The 21074-nt window shown below is 47.4% G+C and overlaps 1 protein-coding gene across 1 annotated transcript in view; it reads right to left on the bottom strand.

The window, feature by feature from the left end:
• IL12RB1 (interleukin 12 receptor subunit beta 1) overlaps positions 1-21074 on the bottom strand; it is a 448922-nt gene that overhangs the window by 131063 nt on the left and 296785 nt on the right. Inside the window, exon 11 of the mRNA XM_069649246.1 lies at positions 8433-8612. Within this exon, the coding sequence (XP_069505347.1) occupies positions 8433-8612 (180 nt within the window). The remainder of the gene's footprint in view (positions 1-8432; positions 8613-21074) is intronic.

Below are 21074 nucleotides of genomic sequence, written 5' to 3' on the forward strand. Positions count from 1 at the left end.
GTATCCTTCTTCAAGCTCGGCAAGCGGACCTCTACGCTACTCGGGCATGGTCGTTTCCCGAGTCTGACTCCATATGGCTTTTATCAGCAGCTCCTACCACCTCCTTGGGTGGTTTTACAGGGCAATCCCGTAGAAAATGCCCAGAAGTTCCACAATATAGACACAAGTGCATTTGCCGTCTCCTTTCTATTTCCTTCTGGGTAAAGGGTCCTTTAACCCCTCTGATTTGCATGGGTTCTGAAGCATCTGCTCCTTTGGGGTTAGCGTGGGTTTTGACCAACACCCGATTCTCAAACTCGGCTTGATCAGCCTTTATGTTCTGAAGTCTGTGATCTAACTGGACCACTAAGTCTATATATTCAGCGCAGTCTTGAGGTGAGTTCAAGACATCCTTGAGCTCTCCTCGAAGCCCTCGATGAAATAACGTGATTCGTTTTACCTCAGGCCATCCAGTTTCCACTATCAACCTATTAAAGGTTGCGATGTAGGATAGAAGGTCCTGGTTACCCTGTCGTAGGGACAAAAGTTCATTATCCAGGGCCTGTCCTTGGGAGTGCCGGGCAAATAGTCTTCTTTCCATGCTCATTTGAAAGCCCTGAAAATCCCGAAGAATTGGGTCATCCTGAGTAACTAGTGGAATTGACCAATCATCTGCACTGCTGCTGAGATATGACAATACAAAGGCTACCTTGGCTTGATCGTTTGGGAAGGCTCCAGGTATGCTTAAAAAGTGCAAGCGGCATTGGTTCATAAACACGGCAAACCTTTTGGGATCTCCTGCAAAGCGTTCGGGCGGAGCTAATGGAATATTTCCTGGTAGGTTTATTTGCACAGGGTTACTCGATGACACAGGAGCTGGATTTCCCTCGGGACCTGGTAGGGGTGCTTGTCCAGCCTGGCTTTGCAGTAGTTGCCTAGCAAGGTCATCAGTTCGCTCCTTTGACAAAATCAGTTCTCTCCTAAGAGCATTGGTTTCTTGACGGGCGGAATGCACTTCAGCCCTCAGTTCCCCTAGTAATTGGTCAGTTTCTGAGGTATCCATAACGGGTGGGAATTTGTGGGAAGGCTTTGTGTTCTGTTACGCTCACCTGGCTCCGACGATCTGAACTGGACAGCTGTGGTCTCCACCAATGTGACGCGTAGTACCGAGATGACGGACTGGACTGGCCCACCTAGCTTCATTTGCTTGGCCGGTAGGAATATTCTTCTGCAAATGGAGAAAGGGAATTAACCACCCGTGGAGTTGAGCGTTAACCCTCCCTGACTCCCACTGTTCTCCCCACTGATCACCTTTGATGTCCCCTCTTATAGTCTCACCTGATGGTTTGGAAAGATGAGCTCTCCATCCTGCATTGAGCGCAGGGGCGCGTAGATAACCAGTTGTTTCACTGGCTCGAAGGAATTGGTGAGTTCCAGAACAATATTGACTCTGAGATTCCCGGCAAGACACCGTGAGTACGTAGTTCGTAAGAGTTCAAATGGCTGACCTTCACTCTTGTCCGATTCCTTGCAGGTTGCAGCTTGACCCTAGCGAAGAGTTCCTCTTGGCAACCGGTAATATTTAGGTAAGGATTTGTATTATCCAACACAGTTCGATAAAATAATGTCAATATGTAACCTGTTGCTTTCTCCCTTATTCAGGCGCTGAGAGAAAGTATGAAGTCTCGGTGAATAATGCCTCCAGCGGTAAAATCAGGTAAGTCTATTGTGGTGAGGGGGCTTCCCCTTGTTTGGCCCTTTGTTTCACCTTGCTGTCCTTTGGTTTCCCCTTAGGGGCTGGGGTCCGGGGTTCGGCGAGGATGCAGTGGAAGCTGCGCCGACCCATGAAGAGGAATAGTACCCCCGGTGGTAAAATCAGGTAAGTCTATGGGGGGGTAACTAATATTGCCTCTGTGTATTCCCTTGGCTCACCTTGCTGTTCTTGTCTTCCCCTTAGGTGCCGGAGTGCGGTGGGAACATGCAGAAGGATGCAGTGGAATGTGAAGATGCTGCGAAGGCCGGTGAGCTCAGCGCGACGCTGCAGCAGGCGAGGCGGCGCGCATAAACAACTTCTTTCTTCCAGCTCGAAGGCGCGATGGATCTGGAATTCAGGTAAGGATCAAAGGTATTGCTCTTGTTCTAACCTTTTCTCCTTCTTTCTCCCTTTTTCTAGGAGCTCCAGACTCGAGGCGGGCGTGGCAGAAGATTGGATGCAGACTTGCAGGCACGGTGGATGCAGAATAACGCGAAGCGTGTGCTGCTCTTCGGGCGTGGTTTAAATAGCCTCCAAAGTAGTCCCAGGTAAGTATTCCTCCCCAGCCCCACCCGAGTAAAAAAATAGTCCCTAGGTAAAGTAGTCCCTTCCAAGCCTCTTTTGGCTTGGAGCTCTTGCAGCATGGTCTGCATTAGGTGAGTTTGCAGCATGGTCTGCATCAGGTAAGTTTTAATCTATGAGCCTGGCGCCTATGGCACCAGGACTGACTCTCCATATGAGCCTGGCGCCATAGGCACCAGGACTGCACCCAAATAGCCCCTAGCAGGGGTTGTTGGGCTTGCTTAGAATAACCTGATGCCTGCTCCCAGGGTTGCTGGACTTGGTCTGGGTCCCCGGGGGTAGGCATCATGACAGTTACTTTAAGATTCAACTACAAGCTTGTATTTAAAAGATATAAAATGAACTGAGTTTATAATGGATTTTGACATTTTAAGGAATTAAGCCCTTCACAGAAAAATGTTTTAAACAGGTGGATTTTTCACTTCTTCAGGAAAAAGAAAACACATTAAACTGGGTTTTACAGCCAATTTCATTAGACAGCTTTCAGGCAGTGATGCCTGGATTCCTCTGACTGCCTGGAGAATCTTTAGTTTCAGCACACTTTCCCTTCCCATAATTCACTGGAAAGATGACAAAATTTAGCGCCAAAACAGCACTTTGAAGGTTGCAATTTACAATGAGAACTGTGTTTTCAAGGCATTTTCAGATTTTAGCCCACTTTTGTGGCCTTGATTCAGGTGACCGTTGACAGGTGTTTTTACACTAACTTTGCTTGTGTGGCAGTGTGTGCAGCTCTTTTGTGGTTTATGAACCATGCGCCGTCTTGCTGATTTGGCGCGCACAGGGTTATTGCCTCCATTTATAGCAGTTTTCTTTCTCCTCTGCTTTGCCCTTTGGCAAAAGGGTGTATTAGGGTGCATTGGCATAGGTTGAAATATCCCACAGAACGGAAATGGCATAAGGCCTATGATTCCGAACTCACAGGTCAGTTTAAAATCTGCTTGTCAGCATATTCTGCGGAAATTATAGTGGCCAAGAAACTCTATCTGTCAGAGCCTAAATCTCTATTTGCTGTGGTTAAGTCTTTATCTTCCTCAGCTAAATATACTCCTACAGGTAGCCCTACTCAGTAATTATGTGACTCATTGTCACAGTTCTTCACCACGAAAGTTGAGATCATTCATGCCAACATCGCTGTGGCCCAAGGGCTTCTATTCCTGAGAGTGAATTACCTGGTCCCCATATGCTGACTGTCTTGCGTGATTGGTCATCTTTTCCTCTTTTTATCGAGGCAATGGTAGCTAGTGCTATTGAACATATTAAGTCAGGTGCTCCTTCAGACGCTGTCCCATTGGCAGTTATGAAGGCTATTTCGCCTAAGATATTGGGAGGAGTGTCACTTCGGAGCTCAAGGTCGCCACAGTGATCCCCCTTCTGAAAAAGCCATTTTTGGACCGATCACAGCTTTCTAACTTTCATCCTTTTTCCCATCTACCTTTCCTCATGAGGCTTTCAGTATCCCTGGTTTCACCGATCTTATCTTCCTTCTTGGAGTCCTCTCAACTTCTTGACCCTGCCCAATCAGGCTTAAGGCCAGACCAGGGTACTGAAAGTGTCTTGGATGATGTGGCCAGGCCTGTGGATGCTGGTGTGGTTGGTGCCCTGATTGTATTAGATCCATCAGCGGCTTTTGACACTGTTGACCACACCACCTTGCTGACCCACCTGGCCCAGAGTGGAATATCTGGTCAAGTGTTGGCCTGGTTCTCTTCATTCCTGGCCGACAGGACTCAGGTCCTTTCTCTTCCCCCTTTCTTCTCTGTTTCCGGCCACCTGTGCTGTGGTGTTCCGCAGGGCTTTGCATTGTCTCCTATTTTCTTTAACATTTACATTGGCCACTAGTGTGTCTCATCCGCTCCTTCAGGGTCAGGTGCTATTCTTATGCCGACGACACTCAGATCCTCATCTGTTTAAATCTTGATCAGGCTAAGATGTTGTTGTGCCTTTTTCAGTGCCTGATGGCCATGGGGGATTGGATGAACCACAATTGACTAAAGTTGAATGGAGACAAGACAAAGGTGCTGGTGGTCAGCTCTCCCCCGGATCCTTCACTGTGGTTGTCTTCTTTTTGGCCGGCTTCTTTGGGTCCCCTTCCTGTTCCGGTGCCTAACATGAAGAATTATGGAGTTGTCTTGTCTGCTTCCCTCTCTATGGACGCCCAAGTTTCAGTGGTGTGTCAGACTGGCAATTTCCATCTTAAAATATTGAAAAAGGTTTTTTCCCATGTTGTCGGCCACCCTGCGTCTGCCAGTAGTTGTGGCTATGATACTGAGCTGTTTGGACTATTGTAATGCCCTTTATTTGACTCAACCAAAGGGTATAGTCCAACGGCTCCAGCGCCTTCAAAATCTTGCGGCACGGGTGGAAACGGGATCACCTTATGGATCCCATATCGCGCCAGTTCTGCGCTCCTTGAACTAGCTTGCAGTGGCTCAGCGCATTGAGTTTTAGGTGCTCTGTATCGTCCACCGGGCACTCCATGAGCACGGGGCAGAATCCCTCCGGTCTAACTTTTCCAGGAACCTTCCAAGGCGATCTTTGCGCTCAGCTTCGGCTGGTTTGCTTTGTGAGCCTTTCATCCACCGTTCATGGATTGGTGGACGCACCTTCTTGTTGGCCGCCGCAAGACTGTAGAATGATCTTCTATTGGCAGTAAAATAAACGACCTTATCATTTGGCATTCGGAAATCTTCTGAAAACATATCTGTTCTAGACGATTGCTGTGGCTTGGCCTATGGTTCACTGTCCTTTCTCTCTAGTGCCATACAAGTTTCAATAACATAACATAACAAGAACAAGGAAGCTGTGTATGTATTTGGCATAATCGTAATTAGTCTTTTCATGTATGTTTCCCAAGCAAGATTGCAGAAGGCAGATGGATCACCATTTAATTTCCCATTTCCCCCCAAGACTGTAGTATGCTTAACAGGTTGAGACAATAGAGTTGGGAGGATTTGGAGGAGGTTTCCTATCACATGTTGCTTGGAGACTAATGGTGACTGGATGGATATTTGATGGAAATCCTGATTCCAGCATACATGGTGAGTATGTATTTTAGAGGCAGGTGAATGCATGTGTCTGGCCACTAAGTCATGCCAATGCTTATGCCAGCTTCAGACCGCACATTACATACAGGCTCAGTTGAGAAATTGTTGTGCTATTTGGAAATGGATACTGGACATGTGCACGGATTTTGTGTCATCATGTGGGAAGTTATTAGGGTAATTTTGTGTCATGTTCTCTGTCTTTTCTAATGGGCACATCGCCGCTGTGGGGGTATTCATGCCCCAGTACTTGTCTATGTATAGGTGAATGGTAACTCCACCCATTGTGACTGAGGTCTGTAGTGTGAAAAAAAGGGGAGCGGGAAAGTTGAATGGTGTGGAGAGTCATGGAGAAGAACATATGGCATGGTACAGACGTCACTCACACCATGCTGGCCACTGTGACAATAATGATGCTTGATATTCATTCTTAGAGTGAATATATTGGTCTCAATGTTTCAAGCACATGAATATGTGTCCAACAGAAGGGACGAGTGTTTCCCTTTTTGCTTGGCAGGATTGTCACACTGCCCGTTGCTGATGTGGTGGTGGTATTATGTCGGGATAGCTTGAGGAGTGCTCAGGAGTTCCTAGTAGTTGTGGGGGCTACTAACAAGGAGATCCTGTTCGATACCATTTGGCTAATAGCTGGAGGGTATCCTGGCAAAGCCGTGACAGATGATGTAAGTGTCAGGATCATGTCTTGGCTGTATGCTGGGGGACATCATATATGATTTGGAATATAAGAAACTCCCCCACCCTGAGACATACCAGATTGGGTGGAAGTGGGGAAGAGGAAAACGTGGTTGCCCTTGTATTGAGTGATTTGAAAGGTAAGTAACTCAACTGCATTTAGATGGTGTGGTATTAAAGGTGAGGATGTAAAATGAAGCATGGCAGGGTACCCGTTTCACACGAGACAGTTACATTGGCAGAACCCTCTAGGAGGGCTATACTCCATTATGGGACCTGTATGCAAGATCTGTGTTTCACCTTTGGCACAGGCTTTAGCACTACCAGCACTTGTATGGTGAGTTGAAATTATGGCCAAAGAATCCGGAGGAAGCACACTCTTCCAGCCTTTATTGGGCATGATCAGAGGTTTCAGACATGGGATAGCTAGGCAGTAGTATGGCAACTCTTTCATGAGTTACGTGTTTGGTCTGTACCTCGGCTTAGAGACTTATGGGGATGTTGATGGTAGTGTAGGAGGTTCGATTCCTTTTGGCCTGAGCTTTGGCTCTTCTGGAAGCCATTCTGCTTCAGGACAAAGCATATGCAGGATAACTGGAGGGAGAGGTCATTGGTGTTCCAATTGATATGTGTCTACATTAGGGTATACTCGAGATATTTTCAGTTGTGACATTGCCAACAGTGGTTTATCTGTCACACAGTGTACAGGACACTTCTTGGCTTTTGTATTGCATGCATGTGCTATACTCACCTTCACTCCAGTCTCAACTCCTCTAATTCCCTCTACGCCACTGAAGTCTATAGCGGCCTGCTCCTCCGGTGACCATGGCTCCAGTTTGAGTGGTGCTTCACTGCCTCCTGTGGGCATGCACTCTATCCTGTGGTCTGCAGCCAGCTGACACACACACCTCTGTAGGTTCTGCCAGCGCTTCTAGACCTGGGACATGGTGTATTGAATAGCATGACAACATTCACCATGTTCTGGATGGATTCCCAGACCCTGTTCTGCTGGTGGACAGACATCTTCAGGTGGCCTGTACAAGTGTGGCGCATAGCATCCTTCACGACGCCACTCACCAGGACTTCAAACTCTTACTCAGTGATCTTGGGGACCCGAGACACCGCCATGGTCCTGGTGGGTGCCCAGTGTAGTGGGGCTCAGAAGGAGGCCTGCTTTTCAGGTGTGGAGAGTGGCACAAGTTATGGCCGGAGCATCTGGGAAGTAGCCGTTGTAATGGGATTGTGGGATTCAGGATGGGAGGAGGTCACCTGAGGGCAAGGCAGGGCGTTTGGTAGAAGCAGGTGCCAGATGGTGGGGCCAGGAGAAGGGGGTGTCACAAAGGGGCCAAGAGTGGGCACAGCAGCAGCAGTGGCATTGTGTGTCACGTCTGCGGCCCACTGCGGGTTCTGCTTTGTTGTGAGGGAGACCCAGAAATGGACAGTCAGTGCACCTTTAAATGGTGTAAAAGTAAGATGGGACTATCATACACAATTGAAATGAAACCCTTGTCAGCGAGGATTTAATTTCAATTTGGAACACTGCTTGCCATTCTCGCATGGTAAGCAGTGTTCCTAGTTGAAACTAAACCCGGGTTTAATTTAATTTGTGAGCACCGCTTGTCATGCAAGACTGGTAAGCGGTGCTCACAAGCAAGAGTAAACGCTACCAGGCATTCCAGCACGTCAAGCAGTTTATTCACTTTGCACCGCGCAGAGCAAATAAGAAGGGCAAAAGACAGTGTAGAAAATGAGCGACACAATGGGCCTCATTACACGGAATGCGGTAAGGGTTTACCGGTACCGGTAAGGGCACCGGTACCGGTAAACACTTACCGCCTTACTACGAGGTCCCTTTGAGGGACCCATGTCACCTAAATGATGATTAATTAATTCCACACTGACACATTGGGCCTCATTACACGGTATGCGGTAACCATGGCGCTATTAGCGCCATGGTTGCCGCCGATATTTTACCGTGTCCGCCTTGGTGGATGACAGAATTACTGCCCTACTCCAAGGTGAGCGGGGGTGGTAATTCCCCATTCACCAAGGCACTTCCCCATTCCCATTTTTGCCCCCATAGGGCTCAATGGGAATGGGGAAGGAGCTAATTACGGTACCGCAAATTGCCGTACCGTAATTAGCACCAAGGTCCCTTTGCGTGCCTGTTCCTTAAGGGCTGGTAAAACCAGCCGTTGAGGTCGGGTCCCGCAAAGGGACCTCGTAGTAAGGCGGTAAGGGTTTACCGGTACCGGTGCCCTTACCGGTAAACCCTTACCGCATTCCGTGTAATGAGGCCCATGATCTGTAAACACTGCTTTGGAAATGTTTGCCCTCCCCCGTGGGTGGCAGGCGGCGCTGAACAAGATGGAGTCTATTACCTGGCCCTTTGTGACTGTAGGTTCCCGCCTCTAGACTTTCCAGCCTGCAGTCGCCAGGGGATCTGTCCTCAGAGACTGGTCTCCATTCAATGCAGTAGCGGCTGCTCCTTTTCCTCCTCACAACCCACCACACCTGGACAGCGTTGGTGCCAGACAGGCTGACGTTCAGAAAAGGGACCCCTGTGACATTAAGAAAGAAGTAAAATGACGCATTAAATCCAAACAGAACAAAGGTTGCTTCCCACTTCTAAATCTTTCTTCCCAACGGCTTTTTCTCCTCAATCTAGGATTTAAATATCAGCAACTCCCCTATACGGCTAAGCACAGTATGCAATCTAGCCCAGCAGTACATTTTGTAGTCTAAACGTCTCATTAAAATGGGGGGCTCGTGTGTGCCTATTTCTTTCTTCGACTTGACACATTTTTTGGGGGTACATGACTGTTAACTATCATTTGTTTAGAAATGTCTGTGTATTGTTTTGCATTATATAGCTCTGCTAAGTCACCAATTTGCTATATCAAAGCTATGTTCGACATTGGAGTAGAACGTACAACTAATTTGTTAATTCATAGTGTCAACCACAAGAAGTTCAGTTTCTTATGGGGGCTCCACCGCCGTTCGTGGAAGCCAATGTTCAGTTTCGTACGGTGATTCTGCGTATTTCTAATTGTTATGAGAGGAACTTTGTGGTCTTCTGTCTGAAACACTAGTGTATGAGCGTGATTTAAATAAAATATCATACCATATCATACTAAACGATCAGTGATAGTTTGGTTTGTTTTATGTTGTGGCAAACTCTTTTTTTTCCTGGAGAGATCTACCACTCTGTTTCGTCTGTAGCATGGCTCTGATCTGAATTCATTGTTGGGGCGTAATGCATCACCAGTGTTTCTCGGTATCCCAAGCCTCTTGGGCCTGAGAGGAGTGGGTCGCTCCATCCTCTGAAGTGGCTGTAAAATCTGGTCAGTGTTTCTCCATATCCCAAGCCTGTTGTGCCAGAGGGGAGTGATTGCAGGTAGCTCCAGCCTCTGAAGTGGCTGTAGTTCCTGTTAAGTGTTTCTCAGTATCCCAAGCCTCTTGCACATGAGAGGAGTTATTTCATGTACCTCCAGCTTCTGAAGTGGCTCTTGTAACTGGTCAGTGTTTCTCGGTATCCCAAACCCCTCACGCCTGTGGGATGTATTTATCCACGCATCCAAGCCCTACCTCAAAACTGTGCAGTACTGACATGGAAAACATCATGATGGCCAGAGCTTCCCAGAAAATGCACAGGGAAATGCATGAAGAATAGGCTGCCACTCATTTTTGCCGATGTTATGGGCACAGAAGGACACTGCCTAAAACCACCAGTGGACTACCCACACAGTAGTCTGAAACCATTGGGAATGGCAATGCTGATTGCCAAAAGCAAACCCATAACTGTTGGGAATTCATTTTCTTAAATCCCAAAAAGGGGTGCAGTACCAGTACTCACCACTATCCAAAAGCCGGCGTTTTAAAACCACCAGATTTTGTAGAAAACTGAATAAATGAACCCAAAGCAAGCCAAAGAAAGACTTACTGAGAGGTGGATCCAATGTAAAGTTATATTCTGAAGTGACTTGAAGGTTTATAACAAGACTGGCTGAGCTGTGGATTTCAGCAGTTTAAGTAAATTTGGACTGAAAGACACTAAAAAATCTAAATGTTTAAAAGAAATGAGTGACCTACTTTGAGTGTCACATAGGTTGCAATTGTTTAAATGTCATAGTTTTAAACTTAGAATCAGCATTCTAGCTGCATATGTAAAAATGTTTAGTTTTATTTGAATGCAGAAAACTGGGGAACAGAAGTGACATTTTATCTGAACCCTGGCTTAAGGAACTGAATTCTGCCTGGCAACTACCCCCATCAGGAGTGAAACTTGAGTCACAGCTGTGTTCCCAGGCCGATCTGCCTTTTGCTGGCCACACTAAGGATATGCCATCTCTCTGATAATTGAATTAAGGGGAGCCCCACAGAATACAGGAGCTCTGAACAAAGCCCTGTCCTGACCCAGGCAGATGGTTTATTGCAGACGTCGTAAATGTAGCTTCCTCTTGGCAGAAGCTGGGAGTGGCAGGGTCTCTGAGCTTGACAGAAACTGGAAAGACTGGTTTCTGTACCATGTGACATGAAAAGACACACCTCTATAGCCAGAATATGGTTTTAGAAAAAGATGAATAACTCATAGAGCGGACTTGTGAAAATTATTTAAATGACACCATAATTCTTGTGATTTTTCTGCCCACATTTTAAGAGGTTTTTAGAACCGGTGGCATGTTCAGGGGGGTTTTAGCGGAAAAGAGGATATTACTCAAAATGTGTGCATGTGAAAAATCTGACACTTCATCAACTAATGTCCATACTCCTTGCGCACATGTGTGTAAAATTGGGGTAATGTCCGGTATTGCAAACCAGTTAAAAAGTGCAAAATATTGCCATTTCTGAATGCAAGCCCCCAGGAAGAGCAGAGTTTGAACAGGGTATACTTCCTGTGATATGTGATGGGTGCATGTAATTTCAAACCACTGTGTAGCTATGAAATATGTATTTGGTTCAAATCTAGATTTGTGTGCAAGTTGACAGGAGGAGTGGACTTTCTGCAGGCTGTAAAATGACATCACTCTGACACAACCTAGCTCCCCCAATCAGGGGAGAAATGAAAGCTTGGCCAATGATAAGTGGAGAGGGGCTGGCTAGTGATGCTGCTCACACACACCCATTTTAAAAACACATAAAAGCAGAGAGACAGGACAGATAGGGACCTTCAAATCCATTTGCAGCTGGAAGCTCTGCCGGTAAAATCCATACTTTACCTCCATCAATCTCCAGAGAAAGCTGTGCAGAAAGATCCAGTCTTTAAATCCCTCAATCTCCAGAATCCAGAGAGAGAGCAGACCCAGACCAGACCAGCAGAGTAGAGCTGACCTGTTAGCAGAACCAGAGAGAGCTGACCCAGATCACTGTGAAGTGCAGAGACCAGAGTGCAGTCTAAAACCTGACCAGATCCGTGGCGTGGCCCATTTCACTCAAGAATATAGTGTGAGTACCTAGAAAACTGTGCAGAACCAATCTCTTAGCTAAAATAATATAATTCAATTCTATTTTAATCTAAGTAGAACTGTCTCCTAACTGTCAACTGTCATTTGTAAAGCTGTCACTTGTCATTTTCTAGTTGCAAGCTGCACTTGTTTTTTTTAACTTTAAAATTTCAAATCTGAAAAACGACCTTTATTTAATCGCTCATATCTCCGCGACCGTTTGTGCTAGAGACTTGCAGTAACTTTCATCTGGAAGCTGAGATCCCAGGCTTTCCTAGGACCCCAAAACGATAGTGATATTCCTTGTAGTTCCTCTGTAATCGCGCCAGACGCATTCGCGAATTTTGCCTCGATTTGAAAATTTCTCCACTTGCAAAAAGATAGCTGCTTTTGCTTTCCTCTGAAAAAAATCGTTTGCCTCATAAAAACTATCCCTGAATCATTGCAAGAGTGAGCCTGGACTAATATTAACTAGATACCACTCACCCTGAACCTCTAGAGGGAATTAAAAGCATTTTAACATATTTTCACTCCATTGCCAGCACATATCAAAGCATTTTGCCTGTGTTTTCAACTTCTGTAGTCTAAGTTGCTGGGTGAACTGAATTACATTTGAATTGCATTTCTGAGAATTGTGTGCCTTCCTTCCATTTCCTTGCATTGCATAAAAGGGGGGGTGAATTGTACAAGAAAGTGATTACATTGTCTTTTGTTGAAATCCTATCAAGTTATTTTCTTTACTGCATTTCATTCCACATTGCATCCATTTGAAACCATAAAAGTATTGTTGCTATCTTATCCATTTCATGTCAACTCCTTAGTGATTATCAAGAAGTGTGCTAGTGCCAGATTCTCCGTTGTTAATCTTTATCATATCAGATTAAGTGTGCTATTCAATTATTAATTTATTCTAAACTGTGATATATATACCTATTGTTTAAACTATCAATTAAACCTTTTAACTTGCAAAACAGAACTACTTCTTGGCTCAGTGGGGTCAGGAGGATTCCAAGAGAGGGGTGTTATATAGGGGTAGTCATCCAGAACGCATGAACTGGACATAAAGATATATCAATAAGGGTTTTCATTCAGTATTATAGACTAGGCGTTGACTTAGCTGTAGTGTTGAATTGAATCCTCTTACAAATTGGGGGCTCGTGGCGGACGTTTGGGTTAGATCTACCATTTGTGCAGATTAATACAGCGTGCCAGCTGACCAGATACACATATCCGGTCGGATCACCACGCTGTGTTACGCTGTAAAGCACTCCTCATAGGAACGCTCTTAGGAAAAGGTCTGTTTTGCAAAAATAAAATACAAACTTCTGTAAGTCAGGACAGAGACCAATCTCTAGAATGACGACCTTAGTAGACATGAAAATAGCCAGAGAGCACCTCTTACATAAACTATTTGTGAGAGGTGAATGGACTGAACAGGGCCAGGATGGCTGGTTACAGGCCATCACGCGACAGGTCACTGAAACAGGGTCAGACCTATGGAGAGATCAGGGTCCCCTACATGTGGCCCTGAGTGAACTATACATGGCTCCTAAAGCTAAGGATGAACAAGACAAGATGGCCAGGATAGCAGCATACCTGTACCTATATATGGGAGACATGCAGGATAAATGCACTGAAAGCCAAGATCTGGCAAATAGGCAACAGATGGCATTAGAGAAGGCCCGATCTGATCTGGCCTCTTCTGAGCAGAGGCTGCAGAGGAGCCAGGAGTCAGAAAATGATAGTAGGCAATATATCATTAAAATAAAAGAGGATATGGGCATCCTACAACAGGAAAAGACAGACCAGGATACCAGATTTCTGGCCCTGCAGAAGGAGCACCAAGACAGTTTGGACTCCTTACTGCAGAACCAGAAAAAGTTGGAGCAACAGATCAATTTCAACAGGGCATGCGCGGAGCAGGTAGTCACCCTGCAAAGCCAGCTAGATAGAGAGAAAGAGGAGAGCAATAAACTGATTCTGAAAGACCTGGATACCCAGGCAGAGTTTGATGAGGAGCGCCAAAAAGCTGGTGCCTTTCAACGACAGAGGGACGACCTGGCAGCACAGATGCAGGCTCTTAGTCAGGAAAGAGACGCCTTAGGCCAGGAAGTCTGCCATTTAAAAAGTAAAATGGAAGAAAATCACCTGGCCCACCAGGGACTGGGTGACCTCCAAAAAGAACACCAGAACTTGTTAGAGCACACCAGGAGGGTGGAGGATGCTCTAGCAAGAAAGGAGCAGGCCAATAGGGACACAGCCCAGGAGGTAACCCTCCTGCAGCAAAGACTGGCCCAGTTCTCCAGGACCAACCAGGAAGCACAGAGGGAAAATGAGGCCCTCTGTCAACACAATGATAGGCTCCAACAACAGGTAGCGATGCAGGAGAGACTGATAGAGTCTAGTAAGGCCTTGACTGAGGAACTGAAAGCACAAATGCAGGCTCTTGCATTGCAACAGGGAGCAGGGGCGGATAGAGATGAGGCCCGCTGGGAAAGAGAGACTCCTGACCATAACCTCAGGAGCCCTAACACCAGGGGCCTTCATCTCTCCCAGTCCCTGGACTCTACCACCCCCATGTCCCCTGGCGCACATGAGCACAGGGCCACAGGGATGGCAGATTACTATCCAGCTAAAAGTATGGGGCTCATAGGCCAGTACCACTCAGGAATGGAGGGGTGGGCATCCGGGTATGGGCACCCAAGTACAGTACAGTTCAGTGGGGAACCCCAGGAGAATAGGCCCCTTAAGGGCATCCTGAAAACCCCTGCCCAGTTAGGTCAGTGGGGGGGGTACCCAGCAAATCCTGGCAGCAAGGAGGGATCTGAGGACTCCTCTGAGCACCACAGGAAACAGAGACCAGGTCCCCACATTCTGCCAGCCATTCCCAGGCTCGCAGAATCCGGGAAAACCTGGAAGAACAGACAGGAACCTCTGGGAGCAGTGCCTCTGAGTCAGAGGATGAATGGACAAGGGTTACCCGAACCAAAAAGGCCAATAAGGAAAAAAGGGCCTTGCTTAAGGACCCCTTAAAGCAGATTAAGGCGATCAGGAGCGTCATCACGCCTTACCATAAGAACGCTAAGTATTCTGTTTGGGAGCACTTAGAGTTGTTTGAGCAAATGATGGAGACTTTCCATTTGAAGGACAGCCAAAGCTGTATTCAATATGTAAAGTGGACCTTCTCCCCGGAATACTCCAGTTTCTTTGCGGGGCTGGAGGACCAAAATCATTTAAGATGGTCCACCTATAAGGCGGCCATCTTGAAACATTTTTCTGTTCACAGAAATCCTCAAGAGGCTCGCAAGGCAGCCTACAATTTGCAATGTGGGGAGGATCAGGCCCCACAAGAATTTGTGCAAGAACTGAAACGTGCTTTTGCGCAGACCACCAGAAGGGTGCGCACAGACAGTAGAGAATTCATTAATACATTTTTTCATGCCTTGCCCAAATACATAATGACCCATGAGGGATTTTCATGAGAAAAGATCTTTAGACTGGGTCATTGAACAGGCTACCCGGATCTATGAGGTGCAGAAACCGGTAGATAGCAAAAGTAATGCCCAGAAAAACCCCAAAGCCAACAGCACCCCTGCTGCTGCCAAGGTGGCAGAGGTAAAGGTCACCCCCGTTTTGGATTTGGAGATGGGGGGGCCTAAAAACCTACCTGCACCTAATAATGCTAGGCCCAGAAGGTCCTCGGGCCAGTCACAGACAGGGAGCCAGGGAGGCAGCCCCACAAATGGGGTCCCTCGCTCTCCTGATTATGTAAGTCCCCGTTACAAGGGAAATCGACCCATCCTGGGTTATGTGTGGACTCCTCCAGCCCAAGGGGGGGGATCCAGCCAAGCACCTAACCCAGGGAACTTCCCTCCCAACTTCCCACAGGAGGGCAGAAATTCTCCAAATCCTGGGCAGAACTTTTTCCCCAGGTATCCACCCAATTTCCAGCCCCAAAATCATCCATCCTTCTTTCCCCAATTCCCTGAGCCCAGACAACCTAATCCGGGAGAGGGGAGGCCAAGGGTGGAGGGGTACCCAAATCTTCCCAATCCGGGGTATTACCAGAGAAGGGACAGCTACCCTTCCCGGGATCAGCCCAGGGGAGAAAACAGGGCCCCGTATCAGCCTGAGCGGGTTTCCCAGTTAGAGCGCCAGGTTCAAAACATGGCGCGGGATCTGGGTCACATACTGAGGGCTCAGCAGAACCCTCAGAACGGCATGCCGGCGCAGAAAGCACCCAACTCTGGACCTGGTGCCCCAGAACAATGACGGGGGCAGCACCCCGATAACTCACCGGTTCCCAGGGAGGAGGCACAAAGGGAAGGGGGGTGTAAAGCCTTGGAGGAAGCTTCCTTCCTCACTTGTAAACAGCCCCTGGAAACCCAGGAACCGGAAACAAAATCTCTTGCCCCTGAAAGTCTGCCTCCTAAGGAGCAGAGGGGGGGTAGGAGAAACCAAAGACCCAAACAGACTCAGTTTGAGGAGGAGGTACAGATCTTCCAATTTGAGGGAGAGGGATCCTCAGAGGATCCTGGGAAAAAGATCTTCTCCTTCAGAGAGGGGGGAACTCCTCCCAAAGAAAAATGGGTCCCTAGGGATGCAAATCCAGACTGGGGAGATGTGGAGACTGAGCTACCGCCGCCCACCATCTCATCCCAGAACCAACAGCAAGAAAATCCCCTGGTTCAAACCCATCCTGGTGACTGCCTCCAAAAAGGGGGGGGCGGCCCGGAACCGGAGCCAGGGGAACCCACAATGGCTCTGATCTCCAGTTGCCAACTTTTTCTTTCAGATTCCCAAGGCTCTCCACAGAATTCTGCCCAAATCTCTTCGCTAGCGATGTCCAAAACCAGAAAGTTAGCCCACCAGTTGTCCAAAAATGTGCATTATCTGTGCCCCCTTGAGGAGAAGGAGGGAAGATACTATGCCCCGGTACAAGTACAGGGGCAGGGTACAATTTCAGCGCTGGTGGACACGGGATCTCAAGCTACCCTTCTGTCCAGAAGGGCCTTTGATGAACTGAATGCAGGAAGGGGAGAGAATTACCAAATTCCTCTCACCTCACTTCCTGGACAACTCCAGAACTTTGACGGGAAGGAAATTCCTGTCGAGGGGACGGCAGACTTAGACATTAAAATTGGGTGACACAAGTTGAAACACCCAGTCATAGTTGTGACCCCAGAGGGCACCCCTTGTTTACTAGGGAATGACCTCCTGAGAAGGTTGTCACCCCTAATAGATTGCGTAAACAAGGTCCTCTGGACCCAGACTAGCCGACCAATAAAATTAAAACAGAGTGTCAACCATGTTAGTTTAAACGGCACCTGCCACATGGTTGAACAAAAACCTGACCAAGTAGAATTTCACTTCCAGAATAGCCAAATTCCAGATGTGACAGTAATAGCAGTAGGACAACAGACTGGTGATGGAGGGTCCTCTCTATTTCTGAAAATCAACCTTCCTTCCAGTCTAAAGTGGTAGTCCACGCTGGAAGGAAACACTCTGAAATTCTTTACAAATCCACAATCAGAAACTCCCACTCCTATAGTCCAGAAAGATGTGAATCAGCTCAGAGCCTGGCTGATATTCAGCAAATTGGAGAGCAGTTGTTCATCCCTGTTCAGTTAAATGATGGGAAGGACTCTGTTCTCGCTCGAGTGTGTGTGAACAACGGTAAGAGCTTCATCAGCGAAGCCATGTTCCGCCAACTCCCAAAAGATCCAGCCATTCCCACATTCAAACTGATAGACAAATGGGAAATGGACCTGGAAGCACCCAATTCCAAACATCTCCTGCCAAGCAGGTGTATGCTCAAAATCTCCATTGGCAACAAGAGCATAGTCCACAATTGTTGGGTCGTACGAGACGTCCCTGCCGCCTTTTACTTAGGCAGTGACATTCTCAATCGCTTTGCCATTAGTTTGGACCTAATAAACTTCAAAGCTTGGTCCCGATTAGCGGATAATCCCATGGGCTTTGATGATCCAGAAAAAGCATTTAGGTCAGCTCAATTGCTACCTTATGCAGTTGAAATTCAGATCAAAGAGGAAGTCACCATCCCAGAAAGGACCCGACAATTCTCCCTGGAAGTGAAAGTTAAAAGAGGACAATATTTGCAAAACCCTGATGCTTACATACATCTAAATGCTTCTCTCCAACAGCAAGGGTTGGGGGTAAACCCAACTCCATTAGTCAACATAGAACATGACACCATTCCAATAGAGGTGGATAACAGCGACTTAAAGAGTATTACTCTAGCCGCAGGCACCATTATTGGAATGGCGGTTGATGACCGACATTTCTCCATTGATCTTGGAAATTAACTGTTAGGACCAATCCCCAAGGACTGTTTTGACAGTGACAGTGATGACAATACAACACCAGACAGGATTTTTACCCGGCATGGGGGGAACTTCCTGGTGTACACTTCTTGCCCTTATGGTAAGGAAGATGTGACTTGTGACTTCAGGAGGGATGAGGTGATTTTCCAGGTCCATGAGGGCTGCCTTTCCCACCTGAAGCCTCCGGTCCAAATCAGCACTCTGACCAGGGACTTCTCCACCCAGCTGGAGGAGGCCGCGGAGATAGCCAAACCAGAAGTCTTTCCAGGCTTCAGGCAGATGGTGGAAGAGAGAGTCAACCTAGCTGACGCCTGTGTGACTCTGGAACAAAAGCAAAAGTTGAAACAAGTTTTCTTGGATTTCCAAGATCTCTTTGCGGTAGACTCATATGACTGTGGTCGCACCGACATCCACACAACCACAATCCCCACGGACCCTGGCATGACTCCTGTGTTTGTGAAGCAATATCGCTTGCCTCTCGCATCAATGGAGTCCCTTACTGAAATAATTAAGAACCTTGAGTCCAGGGGAATAATCCGTCCCATCCACAGCACCTTCAATAATCCGGTGCTGGGAATATTAAAGCCAAACGGCCAGTGGAGACTCTGCGCCGACCTCAGGGAGCTCAACAAACGGGTCCATACTTCCCGATGGCCTCTGCCCTACATTGACCAAGGGCTGGCCCAGATCCAGGGGTCACAGGTATTCACTGCAATAGACCTGACCAATGGATACTGGACTGTGCCGGTCAGTAGGGAGGACCAATACAAGCTGGCTTTTACCTTTGGGGGCCAGCAATACACATGGACCCGGACTCCCTTCGGATACCTCAACTCCGGTAATGAGTTCAATATTTTCCTACATAAGGCCATGCCCGACCTGGGTGCAAGGGGTAACCTGGCTTATGTAGATGATGTCCTCATCAAAAGTTCATCTGTGGAGGAACACATAGCGGAGATCCGTTATGTTCTGACGCAGTTGAGGGCCGCCGGAGCAAAACTTTCCTTTCAGAAAGCACAGTGGTGTAGAACCCGTGTTAATTTCTTGGGGCATGAGATTACTCCTCAGGGTCTCTGTCCCCAGGAAAAGAAAGTGGAAGCACTTCAGAAACTGAAAGACCCCACAACTCTGCGGGAACTAAGGAGCCTCCTTGGACTGACTAATTACAGCAGAAAGTTCATTGAGGGCTACGCAGAGATCACCAGACCCCTGATTCATCTCTTGAAGGGGGGGGTCAAGTGGGAATGGGGTCCAGAACAATCCTAGGCAGTAAAACAACTCAAAAGAAGCCTCTCACAAGCGCCTTGCCTAGCTTCCCCTTTCAGAAACAAGGAGTTCTTCCTGGAGACTGGGTTCTCTAATACGTGCTTGACGGCAGTATTATACCAAAAGCATGACAAGGTCAATAAAGTAATCTCCTATGCGAGCAAAACTTTATCCTCTGTGGAGGAAAAATTCAACGATTGTGAGAAGGCACTCCTGGCAACGGTGTGGGCATTGAAGAATTACCGCCCATTTATCCAGGGGGAACACATCATAGTGGAGACTCCACACCAGCCTCTGCAATATCTCCAAAGTGACAGAATCCGGGCCGGAAATGTGAGTAATTCCCGAATTAATTCCTGGATTCTATCAATGCAAGGCTTTCCTGTGGAGGTCAGATATGGCCAAAACAAGAAGAGTCCCCTCGCGCAAGGTCTGGCTGACTTGCATGATTGTGCCAGAGAAAACTGTCTCGAGGACGAAAGTCTAAAAATAAAGGACAAAATGGAGGCATACCTTAATTCCCCACACAAAGTCTTTGAAGAGGACAAGTGTGAGGGAATGCCCACTGTCTATGTGGATGGATGCTCTTACCATGTTGACAACAACGGGGAAAAAGAACTAGTGGCTGGCGTAGGGAATGCATGGGTGAATGAGTCCCCAGAACCCTCCGCTGGATACAAAATTGGTCCCCGAAGTAGTCAGGTGGCAGAATTGATGGCTGTGCATCAGGCCATCCTCACTGCTGTCCAGCATCAACTCCACGAACTGGTCATAATCACAGATTCGGATTATGTACGGAACGGGTTCGTGGAGCATCTGGTTAATTGGAAAACCAGAGGCATGTTATGTGCTAACAACAAACCCTTGAAACATGGGAAGTTGATTCAAAACATTGATGACCTGGTCACCTCGAATGAGATGACCATCTATTGGAAGAAGATCAAGGGTCATTCCAAAGTAGAGGGACCAGACAAAACTGGAAATGACTTAGCTGATCAGCTGGCCAAAACCGGGGCCATCCAAGGGGATCTAATTGAGATTGAGTCCCTGTTGGGGGAAATCCAGGTCACTGCTATCACTAGGTCCCAGACAAATGCTCACAACGACCTTTCAATTGCCCAATGGAGCAAGGAGACCCCTGATGCTGATTTGATTACCGCTCAGAAGGGGGATCCAATAATTGGTAAATTTTACCAGCACATTGAGGACCCTGAGAACTTTCCCCTGACGGATACCGATTACATTGGGAAAGAGGACCTAAGAGTGTTGATGAAATGTCCAAAAATGTTCCAAATCCAAGACGGTTTGCTGGTAAGGAAATCCAAAGCTGGCCACGATCAGTGGGTGGTTCCTACCTCATTCCGAAGCCTGATGTTAAGTCACGCCCATGATGCGGCCACCGCCGGTCATAGGGGGTTTCACACAACACTGGAAATCATAAGAGAGGTTGCATACTGGCCACACATGGGGCAGGACCTTGACCAATACTTGAAGGGGTGTCTTGTGTGTGCACAATTTCAGCCATCATCCCTCACGCACCGTGCGCCTCTCCAAAAGAGGGGGATGACCCTGCCATGGTCAGATTTACAAATCGACTTCGTAGGCCCCGTGATTCGCTCGGCTAGGGGGAATAAGTACATGTTGACTGTGACGTGCTTGTTTACCAAGTGGGTGGAATGTCTCCCAGCCCCAAATTGCAAGGCAGAAACCGCAGCTGCCCTGATGATTAACCATATCTTTTCCCGTTTTGGTCTACCTCAAAGGATTGAGTCAGACAGAGGTAGCCACTTCACCAGTGCAAGTAATGACAAAGATGTGGGAGATACTGGGGGTCAAGAGAAAGCTGCATATTGCTTATAGACCAGCTTCTTCTGGGGCAGTAGAGAGATATAACCGGACAATTGTGAGCATATTAAAGAAGTTTGTGGCAGATTCTGGGCCAAGTTGGGATATCCGATTACCTCTGGTC

Source organism: Ambystoma mexicanum, chromosome 1p, assembly GCF_040938575.1.
Source record: "Ambystoma mexicanum isolate Mex_15411 chromosome 1p, UKY_AmexF1_1, whole genome shotgun sequence".
Classification (NCBI taxonomy): domain Eukaryota; kingdom Metazoa; phylum Chordata; class Amphibia; order Caudata; family Ambystomatidae; genus Ambystoma; species Ambystoma mexicanum.